General features: G+C 36.2%; 2 protein-coding genes across 2 annotated transcripts in view; one reads left to right on the plus strand and one right to left on the minus strand.

Annotated features, from left to right (window-relative positions):
* Positions 1-20,903: 20,903 nt before the first annotated feature.
* On the plus strand, positions 20,904-21,718 carry THITE_2052012 (uncharacterized protein; the record flags this gene model as incomplete). Its single annotated transcript, XM_003654139.1, has 3 exons — positions 20,904-21,083; positions 21,396-21,542; positions 21,563-21,718. Coding segments are annotated over 3 exons (483 nt in total), but the record flags the coding sequence as incomplete, so codon positions are not given.
* Positions 21,719-22,090: 372 nt separating this feature from the next.
* Positions 22,091-22,155, minus strand: part of THITE_2145127 (uncharacterized protein) — a gene marked incomplete at both ends in the record, with an annotated part of 9,249 nt that continues 9,184 nt past the window's right edge. The window contains one exon of the mRNA XM_003654140.1: positions 22,091-22,155. This exon is cut by the window's right edge and continues 66 nt beyond it. Coding sequence (XP_003654188.1) covers positions 22,091-22,155 — 65 coding nt within the window.

A 22,155-nucleotide genomic window follows, 5' to 3' on the forward strand; every position in this document is an offset into this window, starting at 1 on the left:
GTATACTAGTCTTAACTTTGAATAGGGCAAGGCTAGTAAACAAATAGAGTAAAATAGCTTAAGTATAATCTATTATAGGCAATAATTCTAACTAATTGTTTTAGAAATAGTTAATAAATAGGCGTAGACGCTAGTCGAGATATTAATTTATAATTTTAGTCTATCTATTGGTCTAGGGGTACTCTAAAGAAGAGAGGTGTAGATTAATTCTAAGAATCTTATAGAACTTGTCTTAGAATATTAAGATAAACTAAGGGCCTTAGTCTAAGGTGATTAATTCTAAGGCTCTATAGGTATATTAAATATATTAGTAGTATAGCTATACTATTTCTTTAGCGTTAGTAGTCTTATAATAGGAGAGTAAATAACTATACTTCTCTAAGTAGTCTACTATAATAAAGATTTAGTCGTAGCCTAACTTGTCCTAGGGCATTGTATAGAAGTCTATAGTAATATACTACTAAGGTCTTATAGGGACTTCTAAGGGCTTAAGGAGGCCTAGTAGCTTGTTGTAGAGTATATAGGAACGTTGGTAGGTCTAGTAATTTTAGACGAATCTATTAATATCTCCTATTTACCTTAGCTAGAAGTATTGCCTCTAGACCAACTCTTATATTTTATTTCTATCTAAATAAGCTATAGAGATTTAGTTATAGATCTTAGCTAATAGATAGGTTTATAGATAACTATCTAGTAGAACTATTAGCCTCTCTCCCTTTAGTAGGAAGCTACTATTGCTTAGGGTCTAGTCGGTATTGTTCTAGCAAATACGTTCTTAGAAGCTCTCTAAAGCCTTGCTCTCCCAATTCGCTTTAAGGATAGTATCTACTAGTTTATATCCTTCGAGTTGTTGTAGTTAAGATAGCTTAGATTCGTTAGTTTCGATTTAATAGATTATATACTGTAAATCGTACTTAGTAGGCTCCTTAGGTAGTAACTCTAGTTCCTCTAAGATCTATAGGTCTAGCTTGCTCTTAAGGAGGATCGTCTAGGTGCGATAGGCCTCCTAGACTTCCTTCTAGGTGACGAGTTCTTTAGCCTTATAGGATAGAGCGTCGGCAATAGTGTTCTATTTACTAGGTTAATAGACGATTTGAAAGTCTAGGGCGAAGAGGAGCTTAGCTTATCCTACTTATTATATATTAAGTAGCCTCTTCTATATAAAGTATTGCAATATATAGTAGTTAAATAGGATATTGAACTGCTACTAGAGGCCTAGAAGCATTAGGTACTATTCCTCGATAGTATATATAATAGCGAGGAGTTCTTTGTTATAGATAGGGTAATTGCTTTCTAGTCTAGATATCGTTTTTAAGAAGAATGTAACGAGGTACCAACTATTGTTGTATTTTTGCTAGAAAACGCTAGCTACAACTTTATTAGATATATCGACTTCGATTTAGCTCTCCTTAGTAGAGTTATAGTGTTTAAGGAGTAGAGTATTAGTTATTTGCCTTTTAAGTTCCTAAAAGGCTTCTTTACACTCTTCGGTCTATTTAAATAGTTTCCCTTTAACGATTAAGCACTATAGAGGTCGTATAATCCTTCTATACTTATAAACAAATTGGCAATAAAAGTTGTAGAATCTAAAAAAGGCTTATACTCTTTGTACAATGGTAGGTTAGTCCTAAGAAACTACTATTTTAATTTTCTTTAAGTCTACTTAGACGCCTTTAGTGCTAACAATGAACCTAAAGAACTTAGTCTTAGTAGTATAGAATTCATATTTCTTAATGTCCACCTAGAGATCTACTTTACGTAGTTTCTAGAGGACGAGTTATATATATTTACAGTGTTCTTCCTCGTTCTAAGAGTAGATGATTAGGTTATCGATATAGGCGATTATAAATACGTTGAGGTACTTAAAGAACTAGGAATTAACGAATCGCTAGAAAGTAGTAGGTCCATTATATAAGCTAAATAGTAGGACTTTATAGTAGAATTAGCTATAGTAGGTTTAGAAGGTCGTTAGGTCTTTGCTTCTAGGGGTAAGTTGGATCTAGTAGAAAGCTTGCTAAATATCGATCTTAGTAAAGATCTTAGTGTTTCCTAATTATTATAAGGTTTTATTAATATAGGGTAGTAGATAGTAGTCCTTAATAATAACCTTATTTAAGGCTTAGTAGTTAATATAGAACCTCTAGGTCTTATCTCCTTTAATAGCGAAGAGTATAAGAGAGTTATATAAGGTGGTACTTAGCTTAATAAAACCCTTCTATAGGTTCTTAACTAGGTACTTTTTTATAGTCTCTAGCTAGTCGAAGGTATAGGAGTATAAGGGGCTTACTCGCTAAGGTAGTAGTCTAGTAAGTTTGATCTTATAGTTGTATTTATACCTTAGAGGCATCTCGTTAGACTCTTTCTTCAAAAATACGTCGGCAAATCTAGTAAGGTAAAGGTACTTTATAATCACTTCCTCGACCTAAGTTTAGACCTCTTTATCCTCGTTGTTAAGAAGTTTATTAATCTTCTTAGCCTCAATAGCTTAGTTAATCTAGGCGATTATAATGAATCCTAATATAGAATTACCTTGTTAGCTCCCTTTAAGGAACATTTTGTTAAAGGCTATAATAGAGATGACTATAGCTTTAATTAGGTCTTTGAGAATCTATAGTCGCTTACCCTCTTTTACTTAGAAGGCGGCCTATTCCTCCTCTTTTTTAGGTATTATAGGTCGAGTATAGGTTCTTAGGGGAATAAATTCCTCGCCTCTTAGTGCTTAGTCTATCTTCTAAACACTATTATCCTATACGTCTCTAAACAATACCTTTCGAAGGGGTTTAGCGAGATTGTACCTATTGATATATATTTTAGAGACTTTGAGTTATACTAATTAATATAATCCTAGGGTTATTTTAGATTATACTAATCGATATATTCTTAGATCTTTAGTAGGTTATACCAATTAGTATAATTTGTTAAATATAGGTTTAGAAAGTAACTCTCTACGCTTTAATATTTATAGTTGCTATTAAGCCTTCTAACATTGGTCTTAATATTCTATTGCTTAGTCTCTTTGTTTAGTATCCTTCTAGTATTTGGGGTTTAGTGCCTTAAAAACAAAGGAGTTATAAGGAATCTTAAGGATATAACTCTATTCTAGGTTATATAGTTTGTCTTTAAGCTAGATTAATCGATATTAGCGAATATTTAATAGAATATTATAGTAAACGAGCTACTATTAGCCTAGTAATAGCTAATGCTCCTTCTCTATATCGAGAGCTAGGAATAGGGTATCCTTCTATATTCTCCTATCGATTTAGAGGTCGAATCTTAGGATTAAGTCAATAAGGTCTATAGATCTACTTTAAAAGTCCTTTATAGAGATCGAAGTCTTGAGTAATGTCCTTTCAACGCTAAGTTTCTTAGTGATTCGCTTTATATAGGTTCAATTAAAGAAGGTATAACCGTTTACTTTAGAGTTAACAAATATAGTAATAGTAATACTAGTTCTATTAATAGCTAATATATAAAGGAAAGAGAGGTTTTGTCTACCTATAAGCTACTAAAGGTCTATTTAGGTAACTACTAACCTAATATCTAGCTCTAAGCTAAAGTCTACTTTCTCTAGGGCTTTTAGTTTTCTAATTTAATAGTCTTAATTTTATTCTCTTTAACTAAGTTCGTTATCTTCTCTAGGTTTACTTCAATCTTCTTAATCGTAGCTATAAGACATTTTAGATACTACGCTTTTATATAACTAGTCTCCTAGTAATAGAAGTACTTGCCCTCCTTTTTTAAGGTATTATACTCCTTCTAAGAGAGTCTAAAGGATTTTAACTTAGCTTTACCTCTACTAGAACTATCTAATTAAAGGGTCTTTTCTTTCTTCTTTATAGAAGCTAATCCTCTATTCGATTATCTAGATCCTAGCGAATTAGATTTTCTATCTTTCTAATCCTTTTTAGCTATCTCCTAGGGTAAATAGAACTAATGACCAAGGTAAGTAAAGTCGTTAAAGCTAATATTTAGATTAACTAGATCTCTTACTATCTAGAAACGTAGGCTCTAAGAGAGTTAAATATAGAACTCCTCTTTCTACTCGTCTTTAAGCTTCTTAGACTTAGTAGTAAAGTAGATAAATTTAATAAAGAACTTATAGTAGAGTATAGATCCTATCTTTAGGACTACGAAATTATTCTTTATATAGTAGAGCTTAGTAGAGTCGATGTAAAATCTATCTAAGAAGTCGAATAACTTATTAAGATTAGTGATTAGCTTTGCTATATCTTCTTTAAAATAGAATATAAGAGCCTTTATCGCTTCGCTATCGATAAAGGACACTATATATCTAAATTTCAAATCCTTTATTAGGAATAATTTATAGTTCCCTTTGATCTTTTAAAGAATAGCTACCTTCTAGACTAAATACTTTAGGTCTTTACTATTAGTAAATTTCTTAAGGTTAGCAATCTTCGCGGTTTTCGTATAGGTCGTAGGTTTAAGAGTCTTTTTAGTTGTCAAGATTAGACAATTAGGATTATATAACTCCGAATATAATTCGGTTTATATTAGTTCGATTTAGGTCGAGGGTATAGCTTAGCCCTATAGATCGACTATATTAGCAATCTTCTTAAAGAGCTCCGTCCTCTTGTCTTCTAATGCTATCTTATCGTATAGGAGTGCCTCAACTTAGGCGTATAAAGTAGAAAGTTCTTTAAAGTTAGAGATATTGCTTTGTTCTTACTTAAACTACTAAACTCTTATAAGTAGTACTACTATCGAATGAGCTAATATATTGTAGATAACTTATAGAGCTATAGCTTGCCTAATTGCTATATTGTACTATATAATGATTAATTAGATTATTTTAATAAGATCGTCGCCTTGCAACTGATCGACCTATTTAGTACTCAACGGCTAGACTTCTTTAGGAGCAATTGGTTCGTTATTCTAAAGGAAGCGAGTAATAGCGATATACTTATTCTTAAGCCTTATATAACGTTCAATTAAATCTGCCTCTTAGGCCCGCCTTGCGTAGCGGGAACGCAGTGTAGGCGTTGCGCGTGAGTGGTGTATATAGAGGTGGAGGGACCGCTTGCCCTTAGTGGCGAGGCATTAAGTGCCTCTTCGATATAAGATTAATAATAATAATAATAATAATAATAAATCTGCCTCTTATTTTTTAGCTAAGTACTTGATTTAACTAATTTAGTTGAAAAACTTAGAAATAGAGTTTATAAGTTTATATTCCTTAATTAAGTCGACGGTCATTTGGGTTTAAGAGCTAAATAGAGTTAAATCGCTAATCTTCGATCGAATTTAAATGCCTTAGTTACCTTCTATATTGAACTTATAGAGGTCTACTAGATTAATCTTCTAGGTATTCTAGCCCTATTCGATAGGCCTAGGAGTATAACCTACGTTCTCTGTTTTACAAGCCATTGTTAGAATCGTACCTCTTTTAGGACTTCTTCTATCGATTAATATAGTTGAATCGCTTTAACAAAGTAATTATACTACTTACCGCTAGTCGATTGGAGGTTGCTTTGCTATTAGCAACCTATTGTACACTTGATAGTTTATCCTTAGTACTAATTGGTTCTTAGCTAACCTATTATACTATACTGTTGGCAAGTCGAAGGTTCTATTAGAGATTTAAATTCTCTAGCTAATTAAACTAGTTCTATTAGGAAAGACTATATTGGAAATTGTATCGCCTTTGTAAGCCTATAGTGGTAAAACTTAAAGTAATGTTATAGTAAAGCAAAACAAGTGCTAGATAACTTATAGCTAAATTGATCCTCGATTAACGAAGACTTTAAGTCTAAGGAGAGAGAGGAAAACTATTAATATATAGGTGGAAAACTATGTTTAAATACCTTAGGCAGTATATATAGACAATTTATAGTAGGGCTATAACTTACAGTAGAGCTATAAGGTTTATATACTATAGGGTAAAACGTAGTTTGCCTTATTAGCGCGTTTTTTCTTTATTAGCTAGTCAACCCCTCTTTCCTAATCTAGAAGTCGACTCGAATCCTATAAATCCACCAACTTAGGAAGTTACGTAGGTATATAGTTATATAACAGGTCTATACGCAAGTTATATAACGGTGGTTAGCGTGCTATGCCGTTATAGAGGCCTTTGTACTCTACTTTAAAGAAGATACTATAGAGCTAATTACTAATTTTAACAAGTTGTTCGACTTTTTAGATAGATTTTACACCGATTCTACTAAACTCTATTATATAAAGAACGATTTTATAGTCTTAAAGATAGGATCTATACTCTACTATAAGTTCTTTACTAAGTTCGTCTACTTTACTACTAAGTTTAAGAAGCCTAAGGACGAATAGAAGGAAGAGTTCTATATTTAACTCTCTTAGAGTCTACGTTTCTAGATAGCAAGGGATCTAGTCGACCTAAATATTAGCTTTAACGACTTTACCTATCTTAGTTACTAGTTCTATTTACTTTAGGAAATAGCTAAAAAGGACTAGAAAGATAGAAAATCTAATTAGCTAGGTTCTAGACAATCGAATAGGAGTTTAGCTCTTAGAAAGAAGAAAGAAAAGACTCTTTAGCTAGATAGTTCCAGTGGAAGTAAGGTCAAATTAGGATCTCTAAGACTCTCTTAGAAGGAGCGTAATGCTCTAAAGGAGGAGGGCAAGTACTTCTATTACTAAGAGACTAGTTATATAAAGGTATAGTGCCTAAAGTGTATTGTAGCTACAATTAAGAAGATAGAGAAAGACCTAGAGAAGATAATGAACTTAGTTAAAGAAAATAAGATTAAAAATACTAAATTAGAAAAGTAAAAGCCTTAGAGAAAGTAGACTTTAGTTTAAAGCTAGATATTAGGTTAGTAGTTACCTAAGTAGACCTTTAGTAGCTTATAGGCGGTTAAAGCCTTTCCTTCCCCTATATATTAGCTATTAATAGAACTAGCATTACTATTACTATATTCGTTGACTCTAGAGTAAATAGTTACATCTTTCTTAATCGAACCTATATAAAGCGAATCGCTAAGAAACTTAGTGTTAAAGGGACATTACTTGAGACTTTAATCTCTAAAAGGACTTCTAAAGTAGATCTATAGACTTTATTAGCTTAATCCTAAAATTTGACCTCTAAATCGACGAAAGGATATAGAAGAATACCCTATTCCTAGCTCTTAATATAGGGAAAGAGCATTAGCTATTACTAGGCCAATAGTAGCTCGTTTACTATAATATTCTATTAGATGCTCGTTAATACCAACTAATCTAGCCTAAAGACAAACTATATAATCTAAAATAGAGCTATATCTTTAAGATTCTTTACAACTCTCTTATTCCTAAGGTACTAAACCTTAAACACTAGAAGGATACTAAGAGGCGAGACTAAGCAATAGAGCGTTAAGATTAGTGTTAAAGGGCTTAGTAGCAACTATAAATATTAAAGTGTAGAGAGTTACTTTTTAAACCTTCTAAATCTATATTTAGTGAATTATATTAATTGATATAGCCTACTAAAGATCTAGGATTATATTAATTAGTATAATCTAAAGTAAGCCTAAGATTATACTAATTAGTATAACTCAAAGTCTTTAAAATATATACCTATAGATATAATTTTATTAAACCTCCTAAGGAACCCTCTTAGAAAGTATTGTTTAAAGTCGAGTAGAAGGTGTAGAGTAGATAGGTTAGGAGGTGTAGAGTAGGTTAAAAGGTGCAAGGTAGGTGTCACAGTAAGGCAAAACAAGTACTGGATAACTCGTAGCTAAATTGATCCTCGATTGACGAAGACTTCAAGTCTAAGGAGAGAGAGGGAAACTATCAATATATAAGTGGAAAACTGTGCTCAAATACCTTAGGTGGTGTATATAGACAATTTGCAGTGGGGCTACAATTTACAGTAGGGCTACAAAGTCTATATATTATAGAGTAAGACGCGGTTCGCCTTATTAGCGCGTTTTTCCTTATCGGTAAGTCAACCCCTCCTTCCTAATCCGGAAGTCGACTCAAATCCTATAAATCCACCAACTTAGGAGGTTACATAAGTATATAGTCATGTGACAAGTCTATATACAAGTTATATAACAGTGGTTAGTGTACTATGCTGTTATATTACCCCCCCCTCGAAAAAGCGTCGTGCCTATACGATGGATATATTGCGGTCCTCCGCTAGCTATTGGTAATCAGAAGAATTAGCTTATAAGCCTATTTTTTACAAAGTTTATACAATTGAGTTCTATAGGACTTGGAAATCTGCTCTATAGCCCACTAGGCTATATAAGATGCTATATCTAGGCCAGTGGGTATACGAGGGAGCTAGGATAAAACGTTATCCTACGACCTTATAGTGGGTTTATATATATATACAACGTCTCCTAGATCGAGTTGGATCGTATTGTCCTTTAAGTACTAGTAGGTTATTATCTAGGTGTTTATTATCAAAGTAATCTTCTTTATAAGCTTTTAGCTATTGTAGTAATCGCTAAGGTAGTCTAGCTATATAGGGGAATTCCTTATAGAACTCCTAGAGGCGGTATAGTGTATTCTTAAAATTGGTAGCGTTGTACTATTTAGGGTCCTTACCCCAACTGATCTATTGAATACGATACTAGAGTTTCCTTTTAAATATCTAGGAGGTAAGAATCTTTTCGACTTACTATTCTAATTCGCTATCTACCTCAATTGGTGGCTTAGGCTAGGGTTTCTAACCTAGTAATAGGTTATTCAATACCCTCTAGAGTCGATCTAGGGTAAACATTGGGTATATCTTCTAGGTCTTAGGTAGCTTTAGCTTATAGGAATGACCCTTCTTAGCGATAATTAGAAAAGGCCTAGTGACTAAGTAGTCGAGCTTATTGTTTAGTCGGTTTATCTATTAATAGCCCTTTATAACGTAGACCTCTTAACTAACTTCAAATTCTTCTAGCTACTAATATTTATCTACTTACTACTTTTAAACTTCCTAGGCTTTCTATATACTTTCCTTAGCGAATTGGATAATAAAATTGATTTTAGAGAGTATTTCCTATACTTTAGTATAATTAAGCTTATCTTTAGCGTTACTAAATTCTCGAATATACTTCTATTAATCGTAGATTATCTAGAGGAATATACTAGTCTCGACCTTAAATAGGGCGAGGCTAGTAGATAAATAGGATAAAATAGCTTAAGTAAAATCTATTATAGACAATAATTTTAACTAATTGTCTTAGAAATAGTTAACGAAGGGGTATAGACGTTAATCGAGGTATTAATTTATAATTTCGGTCTATCTATCCGTCTAGGGGTACTTCGAAGAAGAGAGGTGTAGGTTAATTCTAAGGATCTTATAGAACTTATCCTAGAATACTGAGATAAACTAAGGGCCTTAGTCTAAAGTGATCGATTCTAAAGCTCTATAAGTATACTAAATATACTAATAGTAGAGTTGCACTATCTCTTTAGCAATAGTAGTCTTATAGCAAAGGAGCGAGTAGCTACACTTCTCTAAGTAGTCTACTACGATAAAGACTTAGTTATAGCCCAACTTGTCTTAGAGTATTATATAGAAGTCTATAGTAATATATTGCTAAGGTTTTATAGGGACTTCTAGGGGCTTAAAGAGGCTTAGTAGCTTGTTATAGGGTATATAGGAACGTCGATAGGTCTAGTAATTTCTAACGAACTTATCGATATCTCCTATTTACCTTAGCTAGAAGTATTGTCTCTAGACTAACTCTTATATCTTGTTCCTACCTAGGTAGGCTATAGAGATCTAGTTATAGATCTTAGTTAATAGGTAGGTTTATAGGTAACTATCTAGTAGAACTATTAGCCTCTCTCCCTTTAATAGGAGGCTACTATCACTTAGGGTCTAGTCGGTATTATTCTAGTAGACGAGCTCCTAGAAACTCTCTAGGGCTTTACTCTCCTAGTTCGCTTTAAGGATAGTATCTACTAGTTTATATCCTTTGAGTCGTTGTAGGCGAGATAGCTTAGATTCATTGGCTTCGATTTAATAGATTATATACTATAAGTCGCACTTAGCAAGCTCTTTAGACAACAACTCTAGCTCCTCTAGGATCTATAGGTCTAGCTTACTCTTAGGGAAGACCATCTAGGTACAATAAACTTCTTAGACTTCCTTCTAGGTAGCGAGCTCCTTAGTCTTATAGGATAGGGCATTAGCAACGGTGTTCTACTTACTAGGTCGGTAGACGATTTGAAAATCTAGGGTAGAGAGGAGCTTAGCCTATCTAGCTTATTATATATTGAGTAGCCTCTTCTATATAAAGTATTGCAATATATAGTAGTTGAATAAGATATTGAACTACTATTGGAGGCTAAGCAGTATTAAGTACTATTTTTCAATAGTATATATAATAGCAAGGAGCTCTTTATTATAGATAGAGTAATTACTTTCTAGTCTAGACATTGTTCTTAAGAAGAATATAACGAAGTACTAACTATCATTGTATTTCTACTAGAAGACTCTAGCTACAACTCTACTAGATACATCGACTTCGATTTAACTCTCTTTAGTAGGATCGTAGTATTTAAAGAGTAGGGTATTAGTTATTCGCCTCTTAAGTTCTTAGAAGGCTTCCTTATACTCTTCGGTCCATTTGAATGGTTTTCCTTTAACGGTTAGACGCTATAGGGGATATACAATCCTTCTATACTTATAGATAAATTAGCAATAAAAGTTATAGAATCTAAGAAAGGTTTATACTCCCTATATAGTGGTAGGTCGGTCCTAAGAAACTACCGTCTTAATCTTCTTCAGGTCTACTTAGATACCTTTAATATTGACAATAAACCTAAGGAACTTAGTTTCAATAGTATAGAATTTATATTTCTTAATGTCTACCTAGAGACCTACTTCGTATAGCTTCTAGAGGACAAGCTATATATATTTACAATGCTCTTCCTTGTTCTAAGAGTAGATAATTAGGTTATCGATATAGACGGTTATAAATATATCGAAATATTTAAAGAACTAGGAATTAACGAATCGTTAGAAGGTAGTAGGTCTATTATATAAGCTAAACAGTAGGACCTTATAGCGGAATTGACTATATTAGGTTTAAAAGGTTATTAGGTCTTCGCTTTTAGGGGTAAGTCGAATTCGGTAGAAGGCTTACTAAATATCAATCTTAGTAAAGACTTTAATATTTCCTAGTTGTTATAAGGTTTTATCAATATAGGGTAGTAGGTAGCGGTCCTTAACAATAACCTCATTTAGGGCTCGGTAGTCGATATAAAATCTCTAGGTCCTATCTCCTTTAATAGCAAAGAGTATAGGGGAGCTATATAAGGCGGTACTTAGCTCAATAAAACCCTTTTATAGGTTCTTAACTAGGTACTTTTTTATAGTCTCTAGCTAGTCGAGGGTATAGGAGTATAGGGGGCTTACTCGCTAGGGTGGTAGTCTAGTAAGTTCAATCTTATAGTTGTATTTACGCCTTAGTAGTATCTCGTCGAATTCTTTTTTTAAGAATATATCGACAAATTTAATAAAGTAAGGGTACTTTGTAATCGCTTCCTCGACTTAAGCTTAGACCTCTTTATCCTCGTTGTTAAAGAGTTTACTAGTCTTCTTAGCCTCGATAGCTTAGTCGATCTAGGCGATTGTAATAAACCTTAGTATAGAATTCCCTTATTAGTTTCCTTTAAGGAACATTTTGTCAAAGGCTATAGTAGAGATGACTATAGCTTTAATTAGGTCTTTTAGAATCTATAGTCGCTCGCCCTCTTCTACCTAAAAGGTAGCCTATTCCTCCTCTTCTTTAGGTATTATAGGTCGAGTATAGGTTCTTAAGGGGATAAATTCCTTGCCCTTCAATGCCTAGTCTATCTTCTAAAGGCCATTGTCCTATACGCCTTTGAACAATACCTTCTAAAGGGATTTCTTAAAGGGTTTAGTAAGATTGCTCCTAGTGGTATACGTTTTAGAGACTTTGAGTTGTACCAATTAGTATAATCCTAGGCTTGTCTTAGGTTATATTGATCGATATATTCTTAGATCTTTAGTAGGTTATACCAATTAGTAGGATTTATTAGGTAAAGGTTTAAAGAGTATTTCTCTATACTTCAATATTTATAGTTGCTATTGAACCTTCTAACGTTAATCTTAACGCTCTATCGCTTAGTCTCTCTATTTAATATCCTTTTAGTATTTAGGGTTTAGTGCCTTAGGAATAAAGGAATTATAAAGAATCTTAAGGATATAATTCTATTCTAGATTATATAGTTTGTCTTTAAGCTAGATTAGTCGATACTAGCGAGTATCTAGTAGAATATTATAGTAAACGAGCTACTATCGGCCTAGTAATAGCTAATGCTCCTTCTCTATATCGAGGGCTAAGAATAGAGTATCCTTCTATATTCTCCTATTAATTCAAAGGTCAAGTCTTAGGATTAAGTCGATAAGGTCTACAGATCGGCCCTAGAAGTCTTTTATAGAGATCGAAGTCTTAAGTAGTATCCCCTTAACACTAAGTTTCTTAGCGATTTACTTTATATAGGTTCAATTAAAGAAGGCGTATCTATTTGCTCTAAAGTCAATGAGTATAATGATAGTAATACTAGTTCTATTAATAGCTAATATATAAGGGAAGGAGAGACTTCGACTACCTATAAGCTACTAAAGGTCTATCTAGGTAACTGCTAACTTAATATCTAGCCCTAAGCTAGAGTCTACTTTCCTTAGAGCTCTTAGTTTTCTAATTCGATAGTCTTAGTCTTATTTTCTTTAACTAAGTTCGTCATTTTCTCTAGGTCTACCTCCATCTTCTTAATTATAGTCGTAATACATTTTAAGCACTACGCCTTTATATAACTGGTCTCCTAGCAATAGAAGTACTTACTCTCCTCTTTTAAAGCATTATACTCCTTCTAAGAGAGCCTAGGAGACCCCAATTTAGCCTTGCCTCCACTAGAACTATCTAGCTAAGGGGTCTTTTCTTTCTTCTTTATAGGAGCTAATCCTCTATTTAGTTGTCTAGATCCTAGTAAATTGGATTTTCTGTCCTTCCGATCCTTCTTAGCCATCTCCTAAAGCAAGGAGAACTAGTGTCCAAGGCGAGTAAAGTCGTTAAAGCTGATATTCGGATCGACTAGGTCTCTCGCTATCTAGAAACGTAGGCTCTAAGAGAGTCGAATATAGAATTCTTCTTTCTACTCGTCTTTAGGTTTCTTAGACTTAGTAGTTGTGATGGCATAGCACGCTGACCACTGTTATATGACTTGCGCACAGACCTGTCATATGATTATACACTTATATAACTTCCTAAGTTGGTGGATTTATAGGATTCGAGTCGACTTCCAGATTAGGAAGGAGGGGTTGACTTACCGATAAGGAAAAACATATTAATAAAGCGAACTACGTCTTACTTTACAACATATAGACTTTGTAGCCCTACTATAAATTGTAGCCCTACTATAAATTGTCTATATGTACTACCTAAGGTATTTGAGTATAGTTTTCTACCTATATATTGATAGTTTTCCTCTCTCTCCTTAGACTTAAAGTCTTCGTCAATCGAGGATCAATTTAGCTATAAGTCATCTAGCATTTGTTTTGCTTTACTATGACATTACTTTAAGTCTTACTACTATAGGCCTATAAAGGCGATATAATATCCAATATAGTCTTTCCCGACAGGACTAGTTTAGTTGGCTAGGGAACCCGAATCTCCGATAGAACCTTCGACTTGCCAATAGTATAGTACAACAGGTTGGCTAGGAACCAATTGGTATCGAGGACAAACCGTTAAGTATACGATAGGTTGCTAATAGCGAAGCAACCTCCGATCGACTAGCGATAAGCAATGCAATTACTCCGTCGAGGCGATTCAACTATATCGATTGACAAAAGAAGTCCTAAAAGAGGTACGATACCGACAATGGCTTACGAGACAAAGAACGTAAATTATACTCCTAGGCCTACTAAACAAGGCTAGAATACCTAGAAAATTGATCTAGTAGATCTCTGTAAGTTCAACGTAGGAGGTAACCGAGATACCCGAATTTAATCGAAGATCAGCGATTTAACTCCGTTTAGCTCTCGAACCTAAATAACCGCCAACTTGATTAAAGAATATAAACTTACAAATCCCGTTCCTAAGTTTTTTAACCGAATTAGCTAAATCGAATATTCGGCTAAGGAATAGGAGATAGATTTAATTAAGCGCTATCTAAGGCTTAAAAATAAATATATTGCTATTGCCCATTTCTCTTAGGATAACGAACTAATCGCTCCTAAGGAGATCTAGCTGTTAAGCATCGAATAGGTCGATCAGTTGCGAGGCAACGATCTTATTAAGATAATTCGATCGATCATTATATAGTGTGATATAGCAATTGGATAGCCTATAGCCCTACGAGTCACCTATAATACGTTAGCTAATTCGATAGCAATGCTACTTACAAAGGTTTAGCAGTTTAAGTAAGAACAAGGCAATATCCTTGACCCTAAAGAACTTTCTACTTTATATACCTAAGTCGAGGCACTCTTATACAATAAGATAGCATTGGAAGACGAGAGGACGGAACTCCTTAAGAAGATTGCTAATATAGTCGATCTATAGGGCCGAGCTATATCCTCGACCTAAACCGAACCAACGTAAACCGAGATGTATATAGAGTTATATAACTCTAATCGTCTAATCCCAACGACTAAAAAGACTTTTAAACCTACGACCTATATAAAAACTACGAAGATTGCCGACCTTAAGAAGTTTATCGATAGCAAAGACCTAAAGTATTTGGTCTAGAAGGTAGCTATACTTCGGAAAATCAAGGAGAACTATAAATTGTTTCTAATAGAGGACTCGAAATTTAGATATATAGTGTCCTTTATTAGTAGCAAAGCAATGAAGGCTCTTGTACCCTACCTCGAGGAGGATATAGTAGAGCCGATCACCAATCTTGACAAGTTATTCGACTTCCTAGACGGATTTTACACCGATCCTACCAAACTTCGTTGTACAAAGAACGATTTTATAGTCCTAAAGATAGGATCTACGCTCTACTGTAAGTTCCTTACTAAGTTTGTCTACCTTACTACTAAGTCTAAGAAATCTAAGGACAAGTAGAAAGAAGAATTCTATACTCAACTCTCTTGGAGCCTACGTTTCTAGATAGCGAGAGACCTAGTCGATCCAAATATTAGCTTTAACGACTTTACTCGCCTTGGACACTAGTTCTCTTTACTCTAGGAGATAGCTAAGAAGGATCGGAAGGACGGAAAATCTAGTTCACTAGGATCTAGACAACCGAACGGAGGAACAGCTCCTATAAAGAAGAAAGAAAAGACCCTTTAGCTAGATAGTTCTAGTAGAGGCAAAGCTAAATCGGGATCTCCTAGGCTCTCTTAGAAGAAGCGTAATACCTTGAAAGAGGAGAGTAAATACTTTTATTACTAAGAGACTAGTTATATAAAGGTATAGTGCCTAAAACGTATTATAGCTATAATTAAGAAGATAGAGGTAGACCTAGAGAAAATAACGAACTTAGTTAAAGAAAATAAGACTAAGACTACTAAATTAGAAAACTAAGAGCCCTAAGGAAAGTAGACTCTAGCTTAGGGCTAGATGTTAGGTTAGTAGTTACCTAGGTAGACCTTTAGTAGCTTATAGGCGATTAGAGTCTCTCCTTCCCTTATACATTAGCTATTAATAGAACTAATATTACTATTATTATACTCGTTGACTCTAGAGCAAACGAATATACCTTCCTTAATCGAACCTATATAAAGCGAATCACTAAGAAACTCGGTATTAAAGGGATACTACTCGAGACTTCGATCTTTGTAAAAGACTTCTAAGGCTAATCTATAGACCTTATCGACTCGATCCTAAGACTTGACCTCTAAATTGATAGGAGAATATAGAAGAATACTCTATTCTTAGCCCTCGATATAGGGAAGGAGTATTAGCTATTACTAGGCTAATAGTAGCTCGTTTACTACGATATTCTACTAAATACTCGTTAATATCGACTAATCTAGCCTAAAGACAAACTATATAATCTAGAATAGAATTATATCTTTAAGATTCTTTATAACTTCCTTATTCCTAAGGTACTAAACCTTAAATACTAAAAGAATGTTGAATAGAGAGACTAAGTAATAGAGCGTTAAGATTAATGTTAAAAGGCTCAATAGTAGCTATAAATACTAAAGTATAGAGAAATACTCCCTAAACCTTTACCTAACAAATCCTACTAATTAGCGTAACCTACTAAAGATCTAGGAATATATCGATTAATATAACTCAAGATAAGCCTAGGATTATACTAATTAATATAACTCGAAGTCTCTAAAACATATACTATTAGAAGCAATTTTATCGAACCCCCTAAGAAACCCCTTTAGAAGGTATTGTTCAAAGGCATATAGGACGATAGCCTCTAGAAGATAGACTAGGCATTGAAGAGAGAGGAATTTATCCTTCTAAAAACCTATACTCGACCTATAACACTTAAGGAAGAGGAGGAATAGGCCGCCTTCTAGGTAGAAGAGGGCGAGCGACTATAGATTCTAGAAGACCTAATCAAAGCTATAGTCATCTCTACCGTAGCCTTTAATAAAATGTTCCTTAAGGGAAATCGACAAGGGAATTCTATACTAGGGTTTATTACGATCGCCTAGATCGACCGAGCTATCGAGGCTAAGAAGACTAGTAAACTCCCTAACGATGAGGACGAAGAGGTCTAAGCCTAAGTCAAGGAAGCGATTACGAAGTACCTTTACCTTACCGAATTTACCGATGTATTCTCGAAAAAGGAATCTAATGAGATGCTACTAAGGCGTAAATACAACTATAAGATTAAACTTACTAGACCGCTACCCTAGTAAGTAAGCCCCTTGTACTCCTATATCCTCGACTAGCTAGAGACTATAAAAAAGTACTTGGTTGAGAACCTATAAAAGGGTTTCATCGAGCTAAATGCTATTTCGTATAGCTCCCCTATACTCTTCGCTATCAAAGGAGATAGGACCTAGAGATTTTATATCGACTACTAAGCCCTAAATAAGGTTACTATCAAGGACTACTATCTACTACCCTATATTAACGAAACTTTATAACAACTAGGAAATGTTAAAATCTTTACTAAGATCGATATTTAGTAAGCCTTCTACCGAATTCGACTTACTCTTAGAAGCGAAGACCTAACAACCTTCTAAACCTAATATAGTCAATTCCACTATAAGGTCCTATCGTTTAGCCTATACAATAGACCTACTACCTTCTAGTGATTCGTCAATTCTTAGTTCTTTAAATACCTTAATATATTTATAATCGCCTATATCAATAACCTAATTATCTACTCTTAGAATAAGGAAAAGCACTATAAGTATATACGACTTATCCTTTAAAAGCTATATAAAGTAGGTCTCTAAGCGGATATTAAGAAATATAAATTCTATACTACCGAAACTAAGTTCCTTAGGTTTATCGTTAGCACTGAAGACGTCTAAATAGACCTAAAGAAGATTAAGACAATAATTTCTTAGGACCGACCTACTACTATATAGAGAGTATAAGCCTTCCTTAGATTCTACAACTTTTACCGCTAATTTGTCTATAAGTATAGAAAGATTGTATATCCCTTATAGCATCTAACCGTCAAGGGAAAACCGTTTAAATAGACCAAAGAGTATAAAGAAGCTTTCTAAGAACTTAAAAGGCGAATGACTAACACCCTACTCCTTAAATACTACGATCCTACTAGAGAGAGCTAAATCAAAGTCGACGTATCTAGTAGAGTCGTAGCTAGAGTCTTCTAGTAGAAATACGACGATAGTTAGTACCTCGTCGCATTCTTCTTAAGAACAATGTTTAGACTAAAAAGCAATTACCCTATCTACAATAAGAAGCTCTTTACCATTGTATATACCGTCGAAGAATAGTACCTAATACTACTTAGCCTCTAATAGTAGTTCAATATCTTATTTGACTACTATATATTGTAATACTTTATATAAAAGAGGCTACTCAATATACAATAAGCTAGATAGGCCAAGCTCCTCTTTACCCTAGATTTTCAAATCGTCTATCGACCTAGTAAGTAGAACGCTATTGCTAATGCCCTATCCTATAAGGCTAAGGAGCTCGCTATCTAGAAGGAAGTCTAAGAAGCTTACTATACCTAGACGGTCCTCCCTAAGAGCAAGCTAGACCTATAGATCCTAGAGGAGCTAGAGTTGCTGCCTAAGGAGCCTACTAAGTGCAATTTATAGTATATAATCTGTTAAATCGAAGTTAACGAATCTAAGCCGTCTCGCCTACAACGACTCGAAGGATACGAACTAGTAGATACTATCTTTAAAGCGAACTAAGAGAGCAAAGCCCTAAAGAGTTTTTAAGAGCTCGCCTACTAAAATAATACCAACTAGACTCTAAGCGATAGTGGCCTCCTACTAAAGGGAGGAAGGCTAATAGTTCTATCGGATAGTTACCTATAAACCTACCTATTAGCTAAGATCTATAACCAGATCTCTATAGCCTACCTAGGCAAGAACAAGATATAAAAGTTAATTTAGAGATAATACTTTTAGCTAAAGCAAATAGGAGATATCAATAGGTTTATTAAGAATTGCTAGACCTGCCAACGTTCCTATATACCCTACGACAAACTACCGAGCCTCCTTAAGCCCCTAGAAGTCCCTATAAGACCTTGGCAGTATATCACTATAGACTTCTACGCAATACTCCGAGATAAATTGAGCTACGACCAAGTCTTCGTCGTAGTAGACCACCTAGGGAAACGTAGCTATTTGCTCCCCTATTATAAGACTACTATTGCTAAAGAGATAGCGCAACTCTACTATTGGTATATTTAACGTACCTATAGAGCCTTAGAATCGATTACTTTAGACTAAGGCCCTTAGTTTATCTTAGTATTCTAAGACGAGTTCTATAAGATCTTTAGAATTAACCTACGCCTCTCTTCTTTAGAGTACCCCTAGACGGACAAGTAGACTAAAATTATAAATCAATACCTTGACTAGCGTCTATGCCCCTTCGTTAACCATTTCTAAGACAATTAGTTAGAATTATTGCTTATAATAGATTTTACTTAAGCTATTTTACTCTACTCGTCTACTAGCCTTGCCCTATTCGAGGTCGAGACTGGTATACTCCCCTAGATAACCTACAATTAGTAAGAGTATACTCGAGAATTTAGTAGCGCCAAAGACAAGCTTAATCGTACTAAAGTATAGGAGATACTCTCTAGAATCAATTCTACTATCTAATTCGCTAAGGAAAGTATATAGAAAGCCTAGGAAGCCTAAAAGCGGTAAGCGAATAAATATCAGTGGCTAGAAGAATTTAAAGTTAGTTAGGAGGTCTATGTTACAAAGGGCTACTAGCAGACAAACCGACTAAGTGATAAGCTCAACTACCTAGTCGCTAGGCCTTTTCCGATTATCGCTAAGAAGGGTTATTCCTATAAGCTAAAGCTACTTAAGACCTAGAAGATATACCTAGTGTTTACCCTAGATCGACTCCAAAGGGCACTAAATGACCTGTTACTAGGTTAGGAGCCCTAGCCTAAGCCGCCGATTAAGGTAGATAGCGAATTAGAATAGCAAGTCGAAAAGATTCTTACCTCCTAGATATTCAAAGGGAAACTTTAGTATCGCGCTCAATAGATCGGTTAGGGCGAGGACCCCGAATAGTACAACGCTACCAATTTCAAGAATATACTACACCGCCTCTAGGAGTTCTACGAGGAATTCCCCTATATAGCCGGACTACCTTGGCGATTACTACAATGGCTAAAAGCTTATAAGGAGGATTACTTCGATAATAAACACCTAGATAATAACCTACTAGTACCTGAAGGACAACGCGATCCAACTCGATCTAGGAAACGTCGTATATATATATAAACCTACTATAAGGTCGTAGAATAACATTTTATCCTAGCTCCCTTATATACCTACTGGCCTAGATATAGCATCTTATATAGCCTTGTGGGCTATAGGGCAGATTTCCAAGTCCCGTAGAACTCAATTGTATAAACTTCGTAAAAAATAGGCTCGCGAGCCAACTCTTCTAATTACTAATAGCTAGCGGAGGACCGCAATGTATCCATCGTATAGGTATAACGCTTTTTCGAAGGGGGGGTGATATAACAGTATAGTACGCTAACTACCGTTATATGACTCGTGTACGGACCTATCACGTGACTATACACTTATATAACCTCCCGAGTTGATAGATTTGTAGGATTCGAGTCGACTTCTGGATTAGGAAGGAGGGGTTGACTTACCAATAAGGAAAAACACGCTAATAAGGCAAACCGCATCTTACCCTACAATATATAGACTTTGTAGCCCCACTGCAAATTGTAGCCCTACTGCAAATTGTCTATACGCACCACCTAAGGTATTTGAGCATAGTTTTCCACCTACATATTGATAGTTTTCCTCTCTCTCCTCAGACTTGAAGTCTTCGTCAATCGAGGATTAATTCAACTACGAGTCATCTAGCACTTATTTTGCCTTGCTGTGACAGTCGCAAGGCTGAAACTTAAAGAAATTGACGGAAGGGCACCACCAGGGGTGGAGCCTGCGGCTTAATTTGACTCAACACGGGGAAACTCACCAGGTCCAGACACGATGAGGATTGACAGATTGAGAGCTCTTTCTTGATTTCGTGGGTGGTGGTGCATGGCCGTTCTTAGTTGGTGGAGTGATTTGTCTGCTTAATTGCGATAACGAACGAGACCTTAACCTGCTAAATAGCCCGTATTGCTTTGGCAGTACGCCGGCTTCTTAGAGGGACTATCGGCTCAAGCCGATGGAAGTTTGAGGCAATAACAGGTCTGTGATGCCCTTAGATGTTCTGGGCCGCACGCGCGCTACACTGACAGAGCCAGCGAGTACTCCCTTGGCCGGAAGGCCCGGGTAATCTTGTTAAACTCTGTCGTGCTGGGGATAGAGCATTGCAATTATTGCTCTTCAACGAGGAATCCCTAGTAAGCGCAAGTCATCAGCTTGCGTTGATTACGTCCCTGCCCTTTGTACACACCGCCCGTCGCTACTACCGATTGAATGGCTCAGTGAGGCTTTCGGACTGGCCCAGAGAGGTCGGCAACGACCACTCAGGGCCGGAAAGTTATCCAAACTCGGTCATTTAGAGGAAGTAAAAGTCGTAACAAGGTCTCCGTTGGTGAACCAGCGGAGGGATCATTACAGAGTTGCAAGACTCCCAAACCACTGTGGACCTTACCTAACCGTTGCTTCGGCGGGCGGCGCCAGGGCCCCCACGGGCCCGCCAGCGCGCCCCCCGGCCCCCCTCGCGGGGGCGCCCGCCGGAGGCTCCAAACCATTCTCGCATGCACAAGGCCTCTCTGAGTCTTCTGTACTGAATGAGTCAAAACTTTCAACAACGGATCTCTTGGTTCTGGCATCGATGAAGAACGCAGCGAAATGCGATAAGTAATGTGAATTGCAGAATTCCGTGAATCATCGAATCTTTGAACGCACATTGCGCCCGCCGGCATTCCGGCGGGCATGCCTGTCCGAGCGTCATTTCGACCATCAAGCCCCGGGCTTGTGTTGGGGACCTGCGGCTGCCCGCAGGCCCCGAAAACCAGTGGCGGTGCCCGCTGTCACCCCGAGCGTAGTAGCAACCACCTCGCTCAGGGCGTGCTCCGGGTCCCGGCCGTTAAACGGAAAGCAACCCCCCAAAGGTTGACCTCGGATCAGGTAGGAGGACCCGCTGAACTTAAGCATATCAATAAGCGGAGGAAAAGAAACCAACAGGGATTGCCCTAGTAACGGCGAGTGAAGCGGCAACAGCTCAAATTTGAAATCTGGCTTCGGCCCGAGTTGTAATCTGGAGAGGAAGCTTTGGGCGCGGCGCCAACTGAGTCCCCTGGAACGGGGCGCCACAGAGGGTGAGAGCCCCGTATAGTTGGACGCCTAGCCTGTGTAAAGCTCCTTCGACGAGTCGAGTAGTTTGGGAATGCTGCTCAAAATGGGAGGTAAATTTCTTCTAAAGCTAAATACCGGCCAGAGACCGATAGCGCACAAGTAGAGTGATCGAAAGATGAAAAGCACTTTGAAAAGAGGGTTAAACAGCACGTGAAATTGTTGAAAGGGAAGCGCTTGTGACCAGACTCGCGCCGGGCTGATCATCCGGTGTTCTCACCGGTGCACTCTGCCCGGCTCGGGCCAGCATCGGTTCCTGCGGGGGGATAAAGGCTCCGGGA

This window comes from Thermothielavioides terrestris, chromosome 3 (assembly GCF_000226115.1).
Source record: "Thermothielavioides terrestris NRRL 8126 chromosome 3, complete sequence".
In the NCBI taxonomy this organism is placed as follows: Eukaryota; Fungi; Ascomycota; class Sordariomycetes; order Sordariales; family Chaetomiaceae; genus Thermothielavioides; species Thermothielavioides terrestris.